Here is a 24,526-nt window from a genome sequence, read left to right as displayed (position 1 = left end):
AGGTGTCCAAAAGCCACCATGGCCACCTCAGGTGTCTCAAGGCCACCATGGCCACCTCAGATGTCCCAAGGCCACCATGGCCCCCTCAGATGTCCCAAGGGCACCTTGGCCACCTCAGGTGTCCCAAGGCCACCTTGGCCATCTCAGGTGTTCCAAGGCCACCTTGGCCACCTCAGGTGCCCAAAGGCCACCATGGCTACCTCAAGTGTCCCAGGGTCACCTGGCTGGCCAGCTGTGTGTCCCTGTGCAGCTGCAGGACCTGCAGGGCTCCCAGAGCCCTCCTGCCCCTCTGCTGGGGCTCAGCAGCTGCTGGGTTTGCCAAGATGTGCCAGGAGCCACCAGTGTCACCTGCTGTCCAGTTTTCTGTCCCTGGCCAGGCCAGCGTGTGGCTGCTGCCTTCCTTTCCCAACCCCCAGTGCCAACAAATTCACCCCAAACCCCAAAGCACCAACTCATCCCAAGCTTTGTTTCCTTCCCCTCCAGCTCCTTTTCCCTCTGCTCTGTCTCTCCCTTCCTCCCCCAGGTAAAGCTGCTGGCCAAGATCCTCCTGCAGAGCTCGGGGTGCAAATTTTGTTGGAGAAATCCCAAGAAAAGAGGGATGCTGCATCCTTTTAGGGAAGGGAGGCTCAGCAGGACAGATCCTCATCTGCCCCCTCTGCATCGTTTTAAGGAAATTAAAAGCTGGAGGCTCCTTTCCCTGGGCTGAGAAGCTGAGTGATCATCCTGGGAGCAATCTGCAGGACAAGGATATTTATCTGATCAGGGCTCTTCTTCCAGTTTGTGTTTTTTTAGAGCCCTTAATTAACGCTGGCAGGATTAAACGCTCGGCAGATTTCCAGTCAAACCAACACCACTTTGCTAAGTGAGAGCTGGATTTAATCCTGCCAGGGAAGACTCACAGCTACTTGTAGCCTTGCAGAGTTCTGGCTCCCAAGTTAAAAAAAAAAAAAAAGGGAGGAAAAAAAAATAAAAGAAAAACCACACAGCATTGCTTCCTTGGAAACCATGGAAAAACATCTTTGAGGGAGCAAGAGAAAGCAGCAGGGAGCTGGATTTAAATAGCAGAGGAATTTCACTGAACCCTAAGCAGGTAAGTGCTCCTTATTGGGGATTGTTTACCAAAAAAAGCTCCCAGCTTTGCAATCAACTGGCTATATTTAAAAAATCCCTCAGGAATTCCTGGGAATGCTGAGCCCCCAGGAGGAGCAGGGGCAGTGTGAGCACAGCTCCCATTACGCCTGCCCAGAACTATGAGCTCCAGCTGCCTCAGCTCTGCCCATGCTGGGAGCTCTTAGTGGGACTTAGAGCAGCTTAAATGCCTGTGTTGTTTGGAGAAAGCTGAGACTGGGGCCTTCCAAAAGCACCTAAAGCAGCTTAATAGGGACTAGAAGTTATTTCCCAGTTAAATTTCATGAGGGAAATTGATTTTTTTTTTCTTGTTGGAAGAGCCATTATCGTCTTTTTAAGGAATTAAAGCAGAATTTAGGGAGCTGAAGCATTGAGATTCCTGGGAAAATGATTCTGTCTGTGCTGGGGATGATCCTTTCTATTTCTGCTGTTAAATCTGATCAATTGAGCAACAACCAAAAAGAAAAACCCTAAAAAACCAACAAATGAGCGAGTGCAGGAGGCAGCACTGTGACACAAAGAGCCAGAGCTTCACAGGATGAACAATTGTCACATTCCTCCTTGGAAAGCACTTGCAGGAGAGCAGCAGCTCCTCTGGGAGGAGGAGACAGCCATGGAGCCAGGCTGGAGAGGAGAAGGCTCCAGGGAGAGCTCAGAGCCCTTGCAGGGCCTGAAGGGGCTCCAGGAGAGCTGCAGAGGGACTGGGGCCAAGGATGGAGGGACAGGAGGCAGGGAATGGCTGCCAGTGGCAGAGGGCAGGGCTGGATGGGATCTTGGGAATTGGGAATTGTTCCCTGGCAGGGTGGGCAGGGGCTGGGCTGGAATTGCCAGAGCAGCTGTGGCTGCCCCTGGAGCCCTGGCAGTGCCCAAGGCCAGGCTGGACATTGGGGCTGGCAGCCCCTGGCACAGTGGGAGGTGGCCCTGGGCTGCAATGAGCTGGCATTGAAGATCCCTTCCCACCCAAACCACTCTGGCATTCCCATTCCTCAATCCAGGATGGAAACCAGCACCAAAAACCATTGCAGCAAATGGAGAAAGGCAAGGAAAGAATGATTTCCTGCATGGTTCCAGGTGCCCCCAGTGCCATTTGCCACAGGGGTTTGGAGCCTGGCAAGGCCTGGTTCGAGAGGTTTGGGCTCTGCCAGGGTGCCCAGAGCAGCTGTGGCTGCCCCTGGAGCCCTGGCAGTGCCCAAGGCCAGGCTGGAGCACCTGGCACAGTGGGAGGTGGCCCTGGGGTGGCACTGGGTGGGATTTAAGTTCCTTCCAGCCCAAACCATTCTGGGATTCTTTGATTTTGCTGGGGGATGCCCTCACACAGAGAACCAGCCATAACTGATACTCTGTGTGCCAAATAAATCCTTGAACCAGGTTTTATGTGGGATTTAAATAATGCCCAGGCCTTGATTTAGGCCTCGGTGTGGAGCTGATGTCCCCAGGTGAGACTTTGTGAGGAATAAAGCTTTCATTTACAGAATTCATTGGGCAGAGGAGTTCAATCTTTTAGAAAATCGATTATTATCTTTTATCCTTATTGACATATAGATTAAAGGAGTGAATTTGCACAGGCAGCCTGCCTGGATCCACACAGGCCATAAACCATCAGCCACCTCCTGGATCAAACCTCTCCAGCCAAAAGCTGATATTCCAGAAAGGTACCCAGGATTTGCAGATTTCCAAATGAGCAGAATTCCCAGTGGGGCTGAGACTTTAATGGCTGCACTGGCTCCAGAAAACACCAGTGAATATTTCCCTGGAGGTCACCAATCCTTTGCTTCCAGCCCTGATTCCTGGATTTTTTTCCCTTTCTCTGGAGAGTTCCAGAGCCCTTTTGCTCAGTGTTTCATCTCCTGGCTGCTCCACTGGGACATTTTCTGCTCCTGCCCCACATCCCATGGGATGTCCAGGCAGGAAATCCCTGGGGATAACTCTGTCCCCATCCCAGGGGATGTTTGTGACATGCCCAGGAGCACAGGGACAGCACCCAGGGATGCTCAGCCCATCCCTGTGCCCTGCCCTCCCAGCAGGGAATTCTGCCTGCTGTGCTTTCCAGAGGAGACTGAGGCTGCTGGAGCTGCAATAACAACAAACTGTGCAGCCCTTTAAGGGCTGGGGGGAACGCATTTAATGCATTGAATTTAATATATTCAATATATTCACATGTGCAGTGCCCTCAGTGCTGGCAGGGGCTGATTTAAGGAACTGAAAATGAATTTATTGAAGGCTCTGGCTGAGCAGTCTGGAGGCTGGGAAGGGTGAGTGGCACAGGGTGTGAAATGGGGGATCTCCAGCTCCCTTTAAATTAAACTGGAGCTCCTCATCCCTCCTGACCTCAGAGCTGTTCCAAACATTTTATCCAGAATTTCTGAGGGCACTGGAAGCAATCAGGACCCTGGGAGAGGCTGATGTGGGTCTGAAGGAGGAGGGAAAATAACTGGAAAGTAATAATAATAATAATAATAACTGGGAAAGGGAATTAATGTGCCAGCACTGCCCCTCATCCCAGCAGCAGTGAGAGAGGGGAAGGGAAAAGCTCTTTCCAACCTTCCTGAAAGGGAAACCAGCTTTTTCTTATTTCCTTCCTGCCCAGAAAACAATGCAGAAGCTGCTGAGCCTCCTTTAAAGACCCTTTTGGAGGCCACAGGCACAAAGCTCCGCCGCAGGGGAGGGAGAGACACCTCATTAAAGAGGCACCTTTAGATCTGCTCCAGAAACACCAAATCAAACAAATCTCTGCAAACCAAATTTCCAAGGCTGTTGTTCCCATCAGCAAAACGAGCACAGACACCAAAAAAAACCCCAAAATTAATCTCATGGATTTGCTTTAAAATAATAAAAAAATAAAATTTCCCTGCAGTTCTCTAAGCCAAAGGAACAGCTTTGCTTCCAGTGACAGAAAGGCACAAAAAGCAGCAAATTAATGAATAAGGGGAAATATTTATAGCATTTTCTGTTGCAAAAGTTTTCCCAGTACTTGGAACACAGACATGGATTTTCTAGAGGGGGAAGGGTGGGGGGTGAGGTACATTTTAACCAGATAAAGCTCCTCATTAAAAATAATAATAATAATAACAATAAAATCCCATTTAACTGCTTCCAGCCTACTGGAGAGTTTAGAGCATTAGATCATGCTGGAGAGATCTACCCCAGCCAAAACGAAGCCAGCTCCACAGACCTCCCCCTGGAGCTGATGCTGAAGGCTAAAATTAACTCTGGAAAGCTGATTTCTAAAAAAGCTCCGTGTTTGTGCAGGAGGGAGAGCTGCAGCTCCCGCATTCTGTGTGCCCGGGGCTGCCAACCCCACCCAGCCCAGGGAGGAGCCAAAATGAGACAAACCCCACCGAAAATGAGCTGGGAACAGCAGCTCTGCAAAGCCCCCGCTCCTCTGGGTCACTTGGTATGAGCAGAGTTTGAAATTGCTTTTAAAAATCACTGGCAGGGGCATGAGGAAAAAAAAAATGGATTTTTTTCCTGCCCTTCCTGGTGATTTTTTAAGTGGTCTCAAACTCTGGTTGGTGATGACTCTCTGTCACCAGCTGATGCTTTTGTCAACACACACAGAGCTTTTTCCCACTTTTCCAGATCTCCCAAACGGCTTTTCTCCCATTTTTGGGCACTCTGAGCACACCCCAGGCTCTGCCCTTCACCCTTCCCAGCTCTTCCAGAGCTCCTTGTGCCCCCCAAACATTTTGCCTCCCATTCCTGGGCAGTCTGAGCACACCCAAGTCTCTGTCCTTCACCCCTCCCAGTTCTTGCAGATCTCCTTGTGCCCCCCAGCCAGCTTTTGTCCCATTTTTGGGCACTCTGAGCACCCCCCCAGCCAGCTTTTGTCCCATTTTTGGGCACTCTGAGCACCCCCCAGGCTGTGCCCTTCACCCCTTCCAGCTCTTCCAGATCTCCTTTGTCATTTTTGGGCACTTTGAGCACACTCCAGGGCTCTTCCCTTCACCCCTCTCAGCTCTTCCAAAGCTCCTTGTGCCCCCCAAAGAGTTTTTCTCCCATTTCTGGGCACTCTGAGCACACCCCAGGCTCTGCCCTTCACCCTCCCAGCCAAGAACCATTCTCATGCAATTCCAAGTCACCACCATGCAAGCATTTCTCCATAAATCCCCCGATCCAGGGGAGTTCTGCCCATTCCATGCCCCCATGGGCAAACAGGTGCTTTGCCACTGAAATCCCAGCAGAGTGTGGATGATTTTTGTTCCATGGAAGGAAGGAAGGAAGGAAGGAAGCATTTCCATGCTCCCTTGGCCATGCCAAGCAGAAGAAGGGAAGGGTCTGTTTGCCATGTGCAGCCAGAGCTGACAGATCGTGGCCTTCAAGGGAGCAGAGATGAAGAGCAAAGCAGCCAGAGAGGTGGTGGAGAGGATGGTTTGATGCCATCACCCTGGGCAAAAGCCCTACAGAAGCATGGTGGGAGTGAGGTGAGGTGATGGGAGAGGCTGAGCGGGCTCAGCTCCCCAAGGGAAACCTCGGAACGAAGTCAAAGCAAGAGGGGACGAGAAAGGAAATGAATCAGAAACAGCTCCAGGATGGGAGGGAGAGGAAGAACCGGCGCTGGGATGTGCAGCATGAGAATCTGGCCTCAAACCCGGTGCCACTTCCCCTTCTGCCCCAGTGCCAGTGACCCCCAGCACGTTGGCAGCCAGAAATCCCCGCAGCCTTCCCAGCAAAGCCACCAGCTCCAGGCACTGCCCCCCCCTGAGTCACTTCCTTGTCCTGCTCTGTCCCCCCAGGCCAGCACAGGTGCCACAGAGCACACAGCAAACTGTGCCCTGCCCACAGCCACGCTGTGCCACTGCCTGGGTGACACCAGCTCCTCCTGGGCACTGAGCCCTCCCAGCTGTGCCACCCTCTAAGACTGATGGAGCTACAGACAACAATGGGTGTTTTGGGACTCCCTGAGCTGGGAGGGACCCACAGGGGTCACCCAGTCCAGCTCCTGCATGGGACAGTGTTCCAGATTGCAATGCAGGATGTGTCCATTGCCATCTGTATGGCAGATTATCTTTGTCAAGTGGGCAGTTTGCCTTATCTCTCTCTCTGTGTGACCACAATCACTCCTCCCTCGGGAGGGGACACCTGCTGCTAACAGCTCTGGAATGTCCCTGCATGGCTGATAAGAACTACAGCATCCCATTGGCAGATGGGAGCCCAGAGGGAGGAGCCAAGCATTCCTACCCGGATAGAATCTGGAGATTCTGGAACACCAGCACGGCTTCTGCACTGCATTGCCCAGAGGAACAGCAGCTGCCTCTTGCCCTGGATCTGCAGAGGCAGAGACTGCACCTTTCTCCAGGATCCCTGCTCCAGCAGAACCAGCCCTGGCACTGCAGGAGGGCTGAGCCACAATTCCAATGGTTCTGCTGCCACCAGCCTGACCCACAGGGTGTCAGCTGGGTTCTGACTCTGGCACTGGTGCTTTAGTTCACAGCATTGTTCATTTTATCTTTTTAAAATTTTCTTCCCTAGTAAAGAACTGTTTTTCTGCTCCCATATTTTTGCCTGAGAGCCCCTTGATTTAAAATTTATAGCAATTCAGAGGGGTGGGGAGGATTTACATTCTCCATTTCAGGGCAGGCTCCTGCCTTCCTTAGCAGACTCCTGTCTTTCCAAACCAAGACAGACAGCCCCCAAAACCCCTAAATGTGCTCAAAAGCATTGTCCAAAGGCTCCCTAAGCTCTGCCAAGCTGTAAGCAAGAACCTGAGCCCCACACTTGTTGCTGCTTTATCCCAAGACTTGCTGCCACCAGACCTTTGTCCAACCCACGCTGCCAGACCCCTACAAGAAGTTAAAGGCACCTCTGGCCCATTTGGAAGGTCCCATTCCCTGTTTCTCATGGAATGAAGTTCTATTTTGCCTGTGGTTTGCAGGCTCCTGCCTGCTCTCACTGACACCCTCGCTGAGGCCATGGCAGAGCACACCTGCTGGCATTGATGGCTCGATGTCCTGGGATGAAAACCTTTGGGGAAAAGGTCCTTTGATGTGATGCAGAGAATGTGGAAGCCACATGCAACTGCAGAGGATGAGAATGGGCAGAGCAGCAGGAGAGGCCCCCCAGAGCCTGGATCCAGGGACTCAGCCTGGAGCTCCTGGGCTGGTTTTGCTCAGAAAGCCCTGCCAGAGAAGCTGCATTCCAGGACTTTCCCCTTGGACAAGCACAAGGAGGATGGCAGGGATGCTCTTCTGGAAACACCAACCAATTTCCAACTCCCTCATCCCCCTCCCTCCAGCTGGGGGGCTTTGCCAGCCCCTGGCAATGCCTTCCCTCTCCCTTTGTGGGTGCCCCCAGCAGGCTGGCAGTGCCAGCACCCTGAGCAGAGGAGCTGGCAGCTGGCTGTGGCTTACCTTTGGTTTTAAAAGCAAAGTTACAGTACTTGCAGACGTACGGCCTGACGTCTGTGTGCGTGCGAATGTGTTTCTTCAGCATGCTGGGTTTCTTGCAGCGAATTCCACACTCCTCACAAACATACTTCCCTCTTCCACGGCCTCGCACATACACATACTCTTCGTTTGATTTGTACCTATGAGCAACAGGTGGCGTGATAAAGGGGAAAAAAAAAAAAAAAAAAAAAAAAAAAAAAAAAAAAAAAAGAAGATTCCCACCTCAACAGAAGAAGTCACAACTTTGCTGGGTTAGTTCAGAGTGTTATTGACACCACAGGTCTTGGTTGCTGTTTGGTAGCTCTGGGGAATTAGGCTAAATGTGAATTAGCACCCAAAGCTCGTGCCCAGGTGCTTCCAGACACATCCAGGATGGTCTCATGTCCTGAATCTGCTGCTCTGTGACCACCAAGAGCCCAAAGCTGATCTGGGACACAGGGACACCCCACTGTGCTGCTGTGCCCCATCCTCAACCACAAACTGAGGCACCCAGGACAGGCTGGACAGGGTTTGGCCCAGGCCAGGCTGGACAGGGTTTGGGCCAGGCTGGAGAGAGTTTGTCCTGGGCCAGGCTGGACAGAATTTGGCCCAGGGCAGGATGGACAGTTTATCCCAGGCCACGCTGGACAAGTTTTGGCCCAGGCCAGAGTGGACAGAGTCATGGGGACACCCCACTGTGCTGCTGTGCCCCATCCTCAAACACAAACTGAAGCACCCAGGCCAGGCTGGACAGAGTTTATCCCAGGCCAGGCTGGACAGAGTTTGGCCTAGGCCAGGCTGAACAGGGTTTGGCCCAGGCCAGGCTTGACAGGGTTTGGCCCAGGCCAGGCTGGACAGAGTTTATCCCAGGCCAGGCTGGGCAGAGTTTGGCCTAGGCCAGGCTTGACAGGGTTTGGCCCAGGCCAGGCTGGGCAGAGTTTGGCCTAGGCCAGGCTTGACAGGGTTTGGCCCAGGCCAGGCTGGACAGAGTTTGGCCTAGGCCAGGCTGGACAGAGTTTGGCCTAGGCCAGGCTGGACAGAGTTTGGCCCAGGCCAGGCTTGACAGGATTTGGCCCAGGCCAAGCTGGGTAGAGTTTATCCCAGGCCAGGCTGGACAGGGTTTGTTCCAGGCCAGGCTGGACAGAGTTTGGCCCAGAGCAAGATGGACAGGGTTTATCCCAGGCCAGGCTGGACAGGGTTTATCCCAGGCCAGGCTGGACAGAGTTTGGCCTAGGCCAGGCTGGACAGGGTTTATCCCAGGCCAGGCTGGACAGGGTTTATCCCAGGCCAGGCTGGACAGAGTTTGGCCTAGGCCAGGCTGGACAGGGTTTATCCCAGGCCAGGCTGGACAGAGTTTGGCCTAGGCCAGGCTGGACAGAGTTTATCCCAGGCCAGGCTGGACAGGGTTTGTTCCAGGCCAGCCCAGCTGCCTCTCAGTCCCTGCCATTTCAAACATGCCCAGGCTGCCTCTGCAGGTGCTGGCACAACTCATCCCAGGCAAAGCTCCTGGGACCTCCCACCCTCCAGGCTGCCACCTGAGATGTCACCAGTGCCACAAACCCCCCTGTGAGCCCCGCACAGCCTGAATGACACACCCAGAATGGACACAATGAGAAGAAAACATCCTTATTTCTAATAAATGAATGGTGCTACCACTAAATGTAAACACTGCAGACTCCAGGCTCTTTTATCTTTGGCACAGGATCACGATTTAGGTTTCCCCTAAAAGAGAATGAGGTTGGTCATCCTTCCTTCCCATTACAGATTTGATTTTCTGTCCAGGCATGAGTGCACGGGGAAGGCTGCAGGATGGGGGGGTTGAAAAACCCTTATAAGACTGAGACAAATCTTCCAGCCTCCTGCTGCTCAGCAAATGAAGGCTGCAATTTCCTGTACTTGCAGCACAAGAAGAATAAGGTAACACCAAATTGCTCCCCTCAGATCTTAAAGAGGCCAAATTTTTAAAGCATGGCACTTCTTGCAAGTCATTTTTCTACCCAGGAGGAATTAAGTCTGGTCTTCAGATATCTCCAAACATCCACCCTGGAAAAATCAGGCTGTCTAAAGCCTCTTAATAGGAGATCCAAAGGCATCCAACACCATCAGTCAGGTTTTAGTGTCTTCCCAGTGAAGCCTATTCCAAACCAGAAGGGTGAGAAAACAGCAGCCAGACTGAGGAGAAACTTGAACAGAAACAGCTGCACTGCAATAGATTGAGCACTTCAGTAAGTGAATATATGATAAATACTAAAACTTATGTATTTATAATGTAAAAAAAAAAAAAAAAAAACAAGGCTCATTTAAAACTTGAGTTTAAAAACCACACAAAGACCAGCCCAGAATTGAGAGGATGGGAATGGCACAGCCTGCACAGGATGCACCCATGGAAACCCCTCCCAGCTGCCTGTAGGGTGGGGTTGGAAGTGGGTGAGTCCCACTGCAGGGACCCCTGGATCTCCCCCACACTTTATTCCTTTCCCTCAGGAAGAGCCCAGGCAGTTCCAGCTCTACAGGGGTGTCTGGGGGAGCTGAAATTCAGGCTGATCCTGCTGGCTGCAGGCAGTGAGCTGGGACTGAGCCCTTCCCAGTCCTGGCTGAGCCCCTTGGATCTGTTCAGGGCTGTGGGAGATGCTCAGAGGAGCCTGAGCTGCTCCTGAGATGCTCAGAGGGGATTGAGCTGCTCCTGAGATGCTCAGAGGAGCCTGAGCTGCTCCTGAGCTGCTCAGAGGGAAATGAGCTGCTCCTGAGATGCTCAGAGGAGCATGAGATGCTCCTGAGACATTCAGGGGGGGATGAGCTGCTCCTGAGACATTCAGGGGGGGATGAGCTGCTCCTGAGGTGCTGAGATGGGGATTGAGGTGCTGAGATGGGGATTGAGGTGCTCAGAGGAGCCTGAGCTGCTCCTGAAATGCTCAGAGAGGATTGAGCTGCTCCTGAGGTGCTCAGAGGAGCCTGAGCTGCTCATGAGGTGCTCAGAGGGGATTGAGCTCCTCCTGAGCTCAGGGGTGAGGTCATGGGTTCAGTTTTGGACACAGATTAGAGGAAAGAGAGGAAAACTGAGTGTTCAGACAGCCCCAGTCTGCAGCAGTAGCACAAACCAGACTTTGGTGTCCAACAGTTTGTGTTTGTGTCCTTCAGCATCAGCAGGAGTTCTCTGGGTCATCACCAGGGTCACCTGGTGGCTCAAATACTTCATTTTTTCTGCTGGGACTGAAGTCACAGCAATGCCACCCCATTGTGCCATTCCCAACCATCCAACCCCCCCCAAAAAACTCTAAAAAAACCCAACATCAACACCCATCATCACAAGATTCTCATTATCTGGCCAGAGGGGACTGAGCTGGTGTCTGGAGGGCTCCCCCAGTGCCCCAGTCTCCATCCCAGTATGCCCAGTTATCTCCATTAACCCCAAAGGATTCCAGGGCTCAGGTTTTTAGGGATGGTTCCTGTCCCTTCTTTGTTCAGGCAGTGTTAAGGATTCAGGAGGAGCAAAAGGAATCAGGAATCCTGATTTTTTCTGCTCAGGTTTGTACTGCAGGCTTCCTCCTCTGCCTGTCATTGTGCTGGGACCCACCTGGCCATTTCAAACCTGGAACTGCTCCTTTATCAGCCTTGGACTTGCACTGCCCTTAATTCCAGCCTGCCATGGCAATGTTTGTGTGGCTCATTAAAGCCATCAGGCTGCATTAAAACAGCCCTGTGATTGAATCTGGAATCAGGCACTGCACTTCATCTGACACCCTGCCAGCGCTCAGCACAGATATTCCCCCACAGCTCCCTGAAACCACGAGGAAAACAGGCAGGGAGAGGGGAGAGGGAGGAAAAGCAAATTCCTCTCAAGGAACACCGAACCAAAGGGGAAGGAGACAGCAGGAGGTGACAGTGCCATAACCCAGAGAAGGCTCTGCAGATGCCATTTGCCTGCTCTGAGGGCTGCAAGAGATTTATGGACATAATTCCTTCAGTGTGATCCCATTTCCCTGCTCCTGTGCCCATCTGATTTGCATCAGGAAGATAAATCAGGCACAGCTTGTCACTACAGGCCACAAAATAACACGATGTGGACATGCAGCTCTCTCAAGGTAAAAAAGAGGGAAGTTTAATTTCTGACTTTAACATTTATAGCTCAGATAAGAGATTACATATTATTTACAATATATACATAATATACAATATATAATATATGATATATGATATATGATATATGATATATTATATAGATTATAAATTATATATTTCATTTTATAGATTTTATATATATTATATGTATTTATATTTTATAGATTTATATATAAAATATTATATATAATATATATAATATATATATTATATATATAAAAACATTATATATAATATAGATAATATATATAAAAATATTATATATATAAAAATATTATATATATATATATAATATAGATAATATATTATATATTATAGATTTCCAAAAGTGACAGCGGATTGGTGACAGTGCCACCTCTCCAATGACACTGGACAAACCAACAGTCCATCAAATTTCCTCCATAAAAGAATGCAAAACAGTAAGTTATTTACATAAAGTGTGTGAGAAAGTTTGTTACAAGAATGTAAACATCAGGAAAACTTGAAGAAACAGGACAAGAGCAGCTCACTCCATGTGAGGATTTACCCTGGCACAGAACCTTCCCTGCTCCACAAGGTTTGCTGCAAGCAGACCTGGGGATAGCCACAGCTGGGTTTGTGGGTTTGTGGCAGCAATCTGGGCTTCTCTTCAGAGCCCTGAGTAATTCCTAAATTTATCCTAATCCCATCCTTATCCCAGCCCATCCTAATCCCATCCTTAGCAGCTCCCAGCCCTGCAGTGCCACGCTCCCCTCTATGCTGGAATGATTGGGAATGCAGGGGTTAATGGCCATCATGAGCCCAGACACTGATTTAGGGAACAATCCTTTCAAACACACACACAGAAATCAAAGTCCAGCTCTTTGGTGCGTTTTTGAAAGGTTCTTTGGTGTTTCCTGCTGGCAGATCTGGGGCCAGCACTGCAAACCCTTGTCAGAGCAGGAGGAGCTGGCACAGCCTTGGCAGGGCTGGTGTCACCCTGTGTCACAGACATATTTCATGAGAACTTCTTTCTTTAGGATCTTTTCTCCTGAGAAGCTGGGAAGCTTCAGCTTCTCCATGTTTTGCTGCTTTGGAATGTGATCTGGAGAATTGTTTACCCAGCATGTGAAATGGTTTTTACTTGATGACCAATGACAGCCACCTGTGTCGAGGCTGTGAGCAGTCACAAGATTTTATTATCATTCCATTCCTTTCTTTGCTGGCCTTCTGATGAAATCCTTCCTTCTATTCTTTTAGTATATCATTTTCTTTTAATATAATATATATCAGAAAATAACAAATCAGCCTTCTGAAGCATGGAGTCAACATTCTTATCTCTTCCCTCATCCTGGGACCCCTGTGAACACCAGAGACCTGAGAGCCCCAGAATGGGCCCAAAATCCCTGTCAGGAGCACAGGAAACCCAGCAATGGGAAAACACAAACCTGGAGGAGGCTTTGTCTCAGCTCCTTCCCTCCAGCTGAAACCCAACCCCGAGCATTCACTGCCTCCCACCCCGGAGGAGCTTTGGTTCCCAGGATCGCCTCTTACAAATTCCTGACCATCATTTTTAGCCACAAACACTTCTTTTTTTCTTCCCCTCAGTGCTGTGAGGCACATCCAAACTCTCCATGTGGCTGGAAACCACAGGATCAACCCTTGGACAGCCATGGGGAAGGAAGTTTGGTGGTTGGCAGGCAGGGAGGCAGAGCAGGTTTCTGGGGGACTCATTGCTCATGGCTGGACTGAATCACTCCTTCCCCTCTTTGCTTCCTTTTTCAAGTTTTGTTTTTTAATTCCACCAGGATTTTACCTTGCCCTGCAAAGGCTTTGCTGATGTGACCTTGCTGGTCACAGCGGTTACAGTTTAATTATTAAATTTTTAAAAAATTAGCTTTAATTCTGTGAATTTTCATGATTTAAAGCTGGATGCTGTCTCAAAGAACACCTCTGGAGGTTTTCACAGCAACTGAAGAAATATTTCCTCATCTGGTTTTGACATTTGATCAAATCCCTTGTTTGCTTTTTGGATTTTGGGTGCACAGGAAGAGGAATGGGATATCTGATCCCTGTCCTGAGCTGCTGGGTTTGGTTCCCTGGCAAGTGAACTGAGTCCAGCTCTGGAGTTTTTGCCTTTGGTGTCAGATTTTGGGTTTGTTGATGGCACATTTCATCTGTCACCAGGCTGCCCACTCATCTGGCTTGGCTGAATCCTTGGGAAATTCCTGACAGGCTGCTCTGGGATTAACTGATCTCATTTCTGCTTTATGTTTCCTGCAAAATTTGCCAGATAAATGTGTAACTCCCACAGTGCCACTAATTACGGATCATTAATTGCCTGCCTCACAGCTCCCTGGTACAAAATGACCACTCTGCAGCTGAGTGTGCAGCAGAATTCCTCAGTTTTTCCCAGTGGAATCCCTGGGGCTGAGGATGTCACACTCAGGTGTGTCCTCAAGGCCAGACACTCACCCTGAGATGTCCCTTGGCTCATCCCAAGCTCCAGCAGGGCGAGCAGAGGGATTCCTGTGCAAACCCCACAGCAGACAATGGCATTTCCAGCTCTCTGAAAGCACCACGAACCCTCCAGCATCCTGATTTTCCAGACAGGGATATTGCACCCAGACAAACAAGGCACGTCCAGAGCAGCACAACAAAGCTGGGCATGGACCTGGGAGGAGCTGGCACAAAATCTGCTTTGCCTGGCTGGAATAAAGGATCCTCACAGCCAGAGTCTGCTGGGAAACTGCAGGGGAGGGGGGCAGCTGGGGCAGCCCTGGCACCAGGGACACACCATGGGGTGAGGGGCGACTGTCACTGTTTGGGACAGGGACATGGGTGAGGGGGTGACTGTCACCATTGGGGACACACACAGGGTGAGGGGGTGACTGTCACCATTGGGGACACCCCATGGGTGAAGGGGTGACTGTCACCACTGGGGACACAGATGTGGGGTGAAGGGGTGACTGTCACCATTGGGGACACACACAGACAGTGAACTGGTGACTGTCACCACTGGGGACAGACACAGGGTGAGGGGTGACTGTCACCATTGGGGACACACCACGGGGTGAGGGGCGACTGTCACTGTTTGGGACAGGGACATGGGTGAGGGGGTGACTGTCACCATCAGGGACACACCATGGGTGAAGGGGTGACTGTCACTGTTTGGGACAGGGACATGGGGTGAGGGGGTGACTGTCACCATTGGGGACACAGATGTGGGGTGAAGGGGTGACTGTCACCATTGGGGACACACTGACAGGCAAGGGAGGATCTGTGAGTGCAGGAGGTGCTTCAGAGGAGCTGTGCCTGATCCCTGATCCTGTTCCTGATCCCTGATCCTATTCCTGATCCCTCACCCAGTTCCTGATCCCTGATCCCTTTCCTGATCCCTCACCCTGTGCCTGTTCCTGATCCTGTGCCTGATCCCTGATCCTGTTCCTGATCCCTGATCCTGTTCCTGATCCCCGATCCCTGTTCCTGATCCCTCACCCTGTGCCTGATCCCTAATCCCATTCCTGATCCCTGATCCTGCTCCCTCACCCTGTGCCTGTTCCTGTTCCTGATCCCTCACCCTGTTCCTGATCCCTCACCCTGTTCCTGAACCCTCACCCTGTTCCTGATCCCTGATCCCATTCCTGATCCCTCACCCTGTGCCTGATCCCTGATCCTATTCCTGATCCCTAATCCCGTTCCTGATCCCTGATCCCATTCCTGATCCCTGATCCCATTCCTGATCCCTGATCCTGCTCCCTCACCCTGTGCCTGATCCCTGATCCTGTGCCTGATCCCTGATCCTGTACCAGCTCCCTCACCCTGTTCCTGATCCCTGATCCTGTTCCTGATCCCTGATCCTGATCCTGCTCCCTCACCCTGTTCCTGATCCCTAATCCTGCTCCCTCACCCTGTTCCTGATCCCTAATCCTGTTCCTGATCCCTCACCCTGATCCCTGATCCCATTCCTGCTCCCTCACCCTGTTCCTGCTCCCTCACCCTGTACCTGATCCCTGATCCTGTGCCTGATCCCTGACCCTACAGCTGCCCCTGCAGGGTGTGGGGTGTCCAGGAGGGACCCTGAGTGCAATGAACCCGAGCAGAGCCAGCAAGGGCTGGGTGTGGATGGAAAGCTGCAAAAACAGAAAAGAAAGCAAAACCAGTTCCATGTTCCTCCTCAGCGTCATGCCTGAATGGGGGACTGGTTCAGTTTGGGGTTGTGGCACCTTCTGCTCTCACAGAGGTGGAATTACAGCTCTGCTCCTTAGGGCTGCTCTGTCCTCTCTGCTGAAATCATTTAATTGTCATATCCGTGCTGAAATAATTTAATTGGCACTGCAAACCACTGCACGAGCACAAACCCCACAAAACAGCAGCAGCCCCACAGTGCCCAGACTGCAAACGTGGCTCAAATGCAATCAGAGGGGAGCAGGAAGGAAAAATGGCAGCGCAGAGCAAGGTGAGAGGATTTCAGTGCAGTGAGAGCCTCCTGTCCCTGCCAGGGGCTCAGCCTCAGCCACCAGAGCGTGAAGAAATGCGGGGCTGCACTGATTGTGTGCACTCACTAATTAGTCCCTGCTGGGCTTCCCCCATTACATCCAATTTTAGGAGCAGACAGGCAATGGAGGAGCTTCCCCAGCCTCTGTCTGAGGGCTGGGCTGAGTCCCTGTCCCCAGATGATGCCACACAATGACCAGAGAGCTCCTGCAGAGCCCCAAAACCCAAATTAACCCAAACTCCTGCAGGGCCCCAAAATGCAAACTAAACCCAAACTCCTGCAGAGCCCCAAAACCCAAATTAACCCAAACTCCTGCAGGGCCCCAAAACCCAAATTAACCCAAACTCCTGCAGAGCCCCAAAACCCAAACTAAACCCAAACTCCTGCAGAGCCCCAAAACCCAAACTAAACCCAAACTCCTGCAGGGTCCCAAAACCCAACCCACCCCAAATCCAACACCACAGGGACAGGAGGAGGGAAGAAGGAGTGCAGCAAAGAGCAATGCCAGGGGTGTGATGGAGTTTTTTGGATGTTTTGAGGATAAATCAAAGCCGCATCACTGCTGATGCAAAATTGTACAGCATCAAACCAAGCTGAAAATAACTCTGGGCTAATGCATTTTTGAAATTAATCATAGCTACACATAGCTGTGATTAATTGCTATAGCAATTAATAGCTGGAGCATCATAGCTATATTTTAAATTATATATTATTATAATGTATATTTTTGATAAATATATAAATATATATGATTACAAAATATATTTTAATATATTTTAAAATATATATTTTATATATTATTATAACATATATTTTATTTTATATATAAATATATTATATTTAAAAATATATATTATAATACAAATATATATATTTATATATTTTAGCTATTATTATAATCTATATTTTATTTTATAATAGCTGCATCATAGCTATATTTATATATATTATAATAACATATTTTATATATAAATATATTATATTTTATAATGATATATAAATATATTATTATAATATAAATGTAATATGTTTTAAAATATTTACTAAATATTATATATTTTATTTCATCATAGCTACATCATAGCTATATTTTTGAAATTAATCATGTAGCTACACATAGCTGCACCTACACTACAATGTCATGAAACTACAATATGTGCAGGAAACATGCTTCCATATGCTATGAAATCCAAGGAATGTACTTTGGTTAAAAATATTCAGATTTAGTACCAAATCTTTAATCTGTGATTGTATTAAGTATTTATGTATTGTCCTTCTGCTTACAGAATCCAGCTGTGCCAACACCTGCTCTGTTCACTTGTAAGGATAATTTCCCAGTGTAATCCAGTTCCTCCAAACCAGATTTCTTCAGCAACTGTCACAGATTACATTCCCAGCACATCGAATTCAATTTTTTCCCATTTTATTGGGGTGGTTTTGCCTCCCCAGCAGCAGTCAGACAGGTTGGACACAGCACAGAAGTTCATATTTGTGAGCACTCACCCTCAGCCCTGGGCACTGCTCCAGCCTTGGAAGATCAAACAGAAACCGAATGAAACACGAGATAAAAAAAGGAAAAAACAACCAGCGACTCATCCAGCTGATTCATAAGAGATTCACAGGGGAAGTCTGGCACAGAAATCCCCACAGATGACGGGTCTCACTCCAGTTCTGTGCCCCCAGGATGGATTGGCCACCTTCCAGAGGGGTGACAGCAATGCCTGCGGTGACACGGCCACCCCTGGCTCTCCAACAGCTCCTCCTGCAGCCCCTGCTCCCCGTGCTCTGACTGCTCTGGCAAATTAAATTTATTTAATACCAGGCTGCTCTTGTCCCTCTGTCACTCATCCTGCCTCTCATTCCTGGCCTTATTCCAGGTTTTATTCCCAGCACCCTGCCCTCCCTGCAGGGTCTCACTTCAGCACTTGTTACCCTGAAGAGATCCTAAATTTCCTGAATAAATTGTTCAGGGTTGAGGTCACTTATGGAAACAAATCCACAGGAGGTGCCAGAGCTGCTGCAGGGCTGGAGCCCCTCTGGAGCCAGGCTGGGAGAGCTGGGGGTGCTGCCCTGGAGAGGAGAAGGCTCCAGGGAGAGCTCAGAGCCCTTGCAGGGCCTGAAGGGGCTCCAGGAGAGCTGCAGAGGGACTGGGGCCAAGGATGGAGGGCCAGGAGGCAGGGAATGGCTGCCAGTGGCAGAGGGCAGGGCTGGATGGGATCTTGGCAATTGGGAATTGTTCCCTGGCAGGGTGGGCAGGGGCTGGGCTGGAATTGCCAGAGCAGCTGGGGCTGCCCCTGGAGCCCTGGCAGTGCCCAAGGCCAGGCTGGGCATTGGGGCTGGCAGCACCTGGCACAGTGGGAGGTGGCCCTGGGCTGCAATGAGCTGGCATTGAAGATCCCTTCCCACCCAAACCACTCTGGCATTCCCATTCCTCAATCCAGGATGGAAACCAGCACCAAAAACCATTGCAGCAAATGGAGAAAGGCAAGGAAAGAATGATTTCCTGCATGGTTCCAGGTGCCCCCAGTGCCATTTGCCACAGGGGTTTGGAGCCTGGCAAGGCCTGGTTGGAGAGGTTTGGGCTCTGCCAGGGTGCCCAGAGCAGCTGGGGCTGCCCCTGGAGCCCTGGCAGTGCCCAAGGCCAGGCTGGAGCACCTGGCACAGTGGGAGGTGTCCCTGGGGTGGCACTGAGTGAGATTTAAGTTCCCTTCCAACCCAAACCATTCCATGATTCCATAATTCTAAGTGATGTGATATTTCCAAATTCATATTAATTTTTTAACATCAACAAATGCATTTTATCATGAATGTTTCTAATCACTGCAAGGGGGAATGAGGAGCCTGCTGGCACTCACTGCAGTGGGTGAGACATGAACTGCAGTCAGAGATACAGAACATGGCATTGGAATGGAGTTTATTTGAATCAGAGCTTATTTTAATAAAATTAGGGACTTGAAGAGCCTTCCCCTGACCCAGTGCCCCTGGGTCACTGTGCTGGTAGCCACGGATCCTCCAGGATCCTTGTGTTTCCTCACTGTCTGGCCAGGGATCCCCTAAATACCCCAAATACTCCCAGTGACTGAAGGGAATTTCCAGCCCTCATTTGTGCCAGATTTGTAAAGTATTTCCTATGACCCAAAAGCATTTCCCTGGTGCCGCTGCCTCACTCAAACAAACTTCAAAAACTGCATCTCCTTTCTCCCAGGGGTGTAATCCAGGGATCTGTGGTCACTTCCAGCTTCCCCTCAGCCTCGGCCAGCTCCAGCAATGCTGTTATTAAGGGATGGAATAGGAAACACTGATTTTTCTGTACAAATGAGCCACAAAACTGGCTCAGACCAGACCCCTCCTCTGGGCTCTGTCTGCTTTGTCACATCCTTTTGTTTCCCTCCTGTCCCACGGGGGCTCAGCTCCTCTTCCTGGAAGTTTTGCTGGAAGATTTGGCCGGGATGCTCTGGCAGTGACCTCCTGGCTCTCCCCTCCCACTGCTCCCTCGGCTTTGGGAGCTCCATGGGAGCTCATTTAGGGATGATGAAAGGAAAGAAAACTTCCTGTGCACCAGCACAGGCTGGAGAGGCTCTCCTTGGGGATTGTCCCTCTCTGAGAAGGGGCTGAACCCACCCTGGACGGGCCCAGGGCTTGGCAAGGGGCGCTGGTCAGGATCTGTGTTTGTCCCCAGCATTTATCCCTTAGCAACAGAGACCCAAACATTTCCCCTTCCAGCAGCTCCAGCCCCACAGGGAATATTGGATTTCTCCTTCTCCACAGTGCCAGGAATACCCATCCATGGCCTGGACATCCTGAACCCTGCCTGTTATTCCCAATTCCCCAGTCCCCATCCAAGGGCCGGCCCTGCGATGCTCTGCAATAACAGGAAGGGCCTGGATTTCGGAGGATTTGGGATGTGAACCTGGCATCATGTGTGGGATGGAACAACTCCTTCAACATAAACACTGGAATCCCAAACACCTTCACCAGCCAGGCTGGACAGCCCTGCTGCCAATGCCAGGAGGAGCTCCAGGAGATGCTCCAGGAGAAGCTCCAGGAGAAGTTCCAGAAAATCCAGGAGAAGCTCCAGGAGATGCTCCAAGAGATGCTCCAGGAAAAGCTCCAGGAGAAGTTCCAGAAAATCCAGGAGAAGCTCCAGGAGAAGCTCCAGGAGAAGCTCCAGGAGATACTTTAGGAGGAGCTCCAGGAGATGCTCCAGGACAAGCTCCAGGACAAGCTCCAGGAGATGCTCCAGGACAAGCTCCAGGACAAGCTCCAGGAGATGCTCCAGGAAAAGCTCCAGGAGATGCTCCAGGAAAAGCTCCAGGAAAAGCTCCAGGAAAATCTCCAGGAGAAGCTCCAGGAGGAGCTCCAGGAGATGCTCAAGGAGAAACTCCAGGAGATGCTTCAGGAGATGCTCCGGGTGATGCTCCAGGAGAAGCTTCAGGAGAAGCTCCAGGAGAAGCTCCAGGAGAAGCTCCAGGAGAAGCTCCAGGAGATGCTCCAGGAATAGCTCCAGGAGATGCTTCAGGAGAAGCTCCAGGAGAAGCTCCAAGAGAAGCTCCAGCAGGACCTGGTGGGGAGCAGCAGGATGATTTTCCAGGAGAAATGGCCCCTTTGGGATCTCAAGCCCTTCCCAGGGTGGGGCTGGCAGCAGCAGCTGAGCCCTCTGAGGTTTTTGGGGATGTGCAATTCCCGAGGGGCTGGAGCACATCCCTGCCCTCACTGGCACCAGCCTGGGAGCTCCCCACCAGCTGATCCTTCTGGGACCCATCCTTGGCTCTGCTGGAACTCAGAGGGGATTCAAACGGTTCCACAAGTCTGACACCTCCCCAGGCAAGGCCCAATTCCCCAGGGAAGCTCCTAACACGTAACTACAATAATTAATAATGATAGGCTGGGTTTATTTCCACAGCACGGGAGCCAAAGAGCCTCTGCCTCTATTGAAACGTGGCAAACAAAACCAAGCCCAGCTTCCCCATCCCTCTTTTCCTGAGGTAACAAAACTCTCCAACAACACAGGAGAGACAACCTGAGAACCAGCAGCAACAAAAATCCTCAGAAAGCACCAAAAAAACAATAATCAATTCATGCTCTGTTCTTGCCCTCATCACCACTGGGCATTGATGGCAGATGAATCTCTGATCTCCAGATATAAATACCACTGAGAGAATTCCCAAAGCCACTCAGGTTATTACAAACCCTCAACCCCCCAGAGGATCTGATGGATTGGGCTGGGATTATCACCTCCGAGCAGCCCATCCCATCAACCTCCCCCTGCTCCCAGCACCCGGGGCTGGAATTATTAATGACATTCTCTACCTTGCTCTGGTGGAGACAGAAATGCTCCGAGCCTCAGACACAGCCCAGGCCCTTCCCCATCCCTCAGACTGCATCCAAGACAAACCAATTTGTAGGAACTGATTCAATTATTTCTCATTTCCTGCCTCCTGTCAGAGCCGGGCCAGGAAATGAGGAGTGATTCCAGGGAGGCCTGAGATACCATCAGTCCCTCTGGACAGCAGGAGCTGGAGGAGAGAAAGTTTTGTCCTACAAATTTCCACATCAGTTCCAGTCAGGTGAGGGATTCCAGGTGAGCTGGGGGGGCTTTGCCAACCTCAGGCTCTCACCTGGACTAAGGGAATGGGGAGGTTGAAGCCCTACTCATCCTCACTGGTACAGAGGAAGGACCTGGGCTGTGGAACACCTGGAAAGAGGCCCTAAATCATCAGTCCTGCCGAATCCATGGGCACCAGCATGGTCATTTAGTGCTCTTACATCACAATGTGGGTCCCAAGCCAGGCCTGGACATGGGAGGGCTGTGGGCAGGGCTGGGCCCAAGCTGGGCTCACCCACCCCAGGGGAGCCCTGGCCTGAATTCCTGCCAGGCTGGCACCTCTCCCCACCCTGAGAGCCCCTGGGTGACTCTTCCCACTCTGGCCAAAATCCCAATCCCTGAGGACATCCCCCCTCAGCCATGGGCTCTCCAGCCAAGTTCCAACCTCCCTGAGGTTGTCCAGGGGCTCGGCTCTGGGGGTGCCCTTTCCCACCTGGGAGCTGGAGTCACAGCTTCCAGCTCCAGCTGCAATTGGGCTCGGATTTCCTTGATTTTGCTCGATTTCACTTGATTTCCCCTTGATTTCCCTCAATTTCTCTTGATTTCCCCCAATTTCCCTTGATTTCCCATGACTTCCCTCAATTTCTCTCAATTTGCCTCAATTTCCCTCAGTTTTCCTCAATTTCCCATTATTTCCCTCAATTTCCATTGATCTCCCTTGATTTCCCTCAGTTTCTCTTGATTTCCCTCAGTTTCCCCCAGGTTCTTTTGACTTCTCTCCATTTCCCTCAATCTCCTTCCATTTCCCTCTGCCGGGGCAGCCCAGGCAGCAGGAAAAGCCACGGGGGCTGGAGCTGCATCCCCGGGATGATGATGATGATGATGATGATGATGATGATGATGATGATGATGATGATGATGATGATGATGACGTGCAAGGAGCTGAGCAGACCCAAAGCTCTGGCAAGCACCAGCACTTCAACCCCCTCAGCTTTTCCCTGGGAGCTGAGGAACACTGGATACCACAATTAAGGAGGAAAATCCTGGAAAACCCCCAATGCCATTTTCCCAGGCATTTCCCTGCAGCCAAGCCTAATAAAACCCAGCTTAACTCGGTCTTAGGGCAGAGTTTTAGCTGGTTTTTAGCTGGTCCATTAATTGATTGCTGTGCAGAAGGCTCCATGTATATAATAATATTAATAAAATTATTAGTAGTAGTAGTATTACATTAATGATACTGGTTATTATTATTCTATAATTATTCTATTTATTATTATATTATATTATTATTTTATTAATATTTATAATTTATAATTTATATTAATATTTATTCTATTAATATTATTCTATAATTATTCTATATTATATATAGAATATAAAATGTAAAAATACCATCTCACACATTTAATCCCAACCATAACAAAAAAAAATTATAATTATAATAAAATAGAATAAATGATAATTTAAAAATTAAAATAAAGTGAAAAATATGAAATAAAATAATATAAAATAGTATAAAATAATATAAAGTAAAAAATTAAATAAATTTTAAAAATAATAATAGATTTAAAACTATTAATTTAAAAATCTATTAATTATTTCATTATTATTTCATTATTAATTAAGTTTTATTGTTAGATAAATAAAATAAATCAATTTAAAAGCCAAAAACTCCCCACAGCAGGGATGCAAACACACTGGCAGCAGGGAATTCTCTCCCAGGAATGCAGAGCTGGTGGGAGGAGGAGGAGGAGGAAGAGGAGGAGGAGGAGGAGAGCAGCTCCCAGGGCAGATGGAAAAGGCCCCGCTCCGGCTGCCTCCCCTGTGGGCTGAAATTTCCCTGCTTGGAAAGTTTCCCATGGAAACCTCGCAGAGGCAGCACAGAGAGAGCAGAGAGCTCCTGAGCCTGTGCAGGAGGCTTTGGAGGAGGGGAACAGAGCACAAACAGGAGGAAAAATAAATCTGAAAACCCCTTGAGGAGCTGCTGGTGGCATTGAGGGGCTGTCCCTGGGAACCTCGGGGTCCCTGCTGTCCCTGCAGTTTGTGGGGATTGCAGCTCAATCCCAGGGAATTGCAGCTCAATCCCAGGGAATTGCATTCCTCCTGCCTCAGTTTCCCTCCCCTGGCCACAGCAGGGCTGGCAGCCACAATAACCCCCAGGAATGGGGAGATCCTGGTCCAATAATGGGGTCCCGACCCCAATAATGGGGTCCAGATCCTGGTCCCCCCTTCAACCTGGATGTGGGTTTGGGCAAGTTTGGCTTGCAGAGAAAACCCAGAGTAACAGAAAGAGAGGAAACAGCCTCAAGTTGTGCCAGGGGAGGTTCAGGTGGGATATTGGGAATAAATTCTTCATGGAAAGAGTGGGAACAGCTGCCCAGGGCAGTGCTGGAGTCCCCCATGCCCTAAAAGCCACCAGTGGTGGCCTTGGCAGTGCCAATGAGCTCAGAGGGATTTTCCAACCTGACATTTCTGTGATTCTGCAATCAGGGCTGCAAAGGCCATTCCCCTGGGTTTCAGGAAACCCCTCCCTGCACTGACACTTCAGGATATTCCCTTTAAAAAGAAAGAACCTGGGACATCTCCCAGCTCCCCACCCCAAACTCTTCTTCCCTGTATTTTGTGTGTCCGAGGGAGTCTCAGATGTGCCAGGTCAGTTCTGCTGGGATTAAAACAAATCCATTTTTAGCTCCAGAAAGTTACAAACCCAGCATCCTTGGCTACCCTAAAACTGCAGCGCTTCTCTCAAGGCAGGGGGGGACACACAGGTGGCCCCTCAATGTCCCCATTTGGGACAGGTGGCTTTGATCCAGACCAAACAGCGACTCCGGGAGTCACCAACCCAGCTGGGAATTCCTTGGCGCCCTCTGATCCCAGGCACAGCCCTCAGAGCCCTGCCCCAGAGGTGACCTCAGC

At 50.1% G+C, this 24,526-nt stretch overlaps 1 protein-coding gene across 3 annotated transcripts in view; it reads right to left on the bottom strand.

Moving 5' to 3' along the window:
• The window catches only part of HIVEP3 (HIVEP zinc finger 3), a 341,059-nt gene that overhangs the window by 21,884 nt on the left and 294,649 nt on the right, over positions 1 to 24,526 (bottom strand). For all 3 annotated transcript variants that reach the window (XM_071418862.1, XM_071418861.1, XM_071418864.1), the window contains one exon: positions 7,476 to 7,651. In XM_071418862.1, coding sequence (XP_071274963.1) covers positions 7,476 to 7,651 — 176 coding nt within the window. The remainder of the gene's footprint in view (positions 1 to 7,475; positions 7,652 to 24,526) is intronic.

Source organism: Agelaius tricolor, unplaced genomic scaffold (assembly GCF_023055355.1).
Source record: "Agelaius tricolor isolate 1412-34295 unplaced genomic scaffold, bAgeTri1.0.p SCAF_94, whole genome shotgun sequence".
Taxonomy (NCBI): Eukaryota; Metazoa; Chordata; class Aves; order Passeriformes; family Icteridae; genus Agelaius; species Agelaius tricolor.
This window is presented reverse-complemented; position numbering and strand designations above follow the sequence as displayed.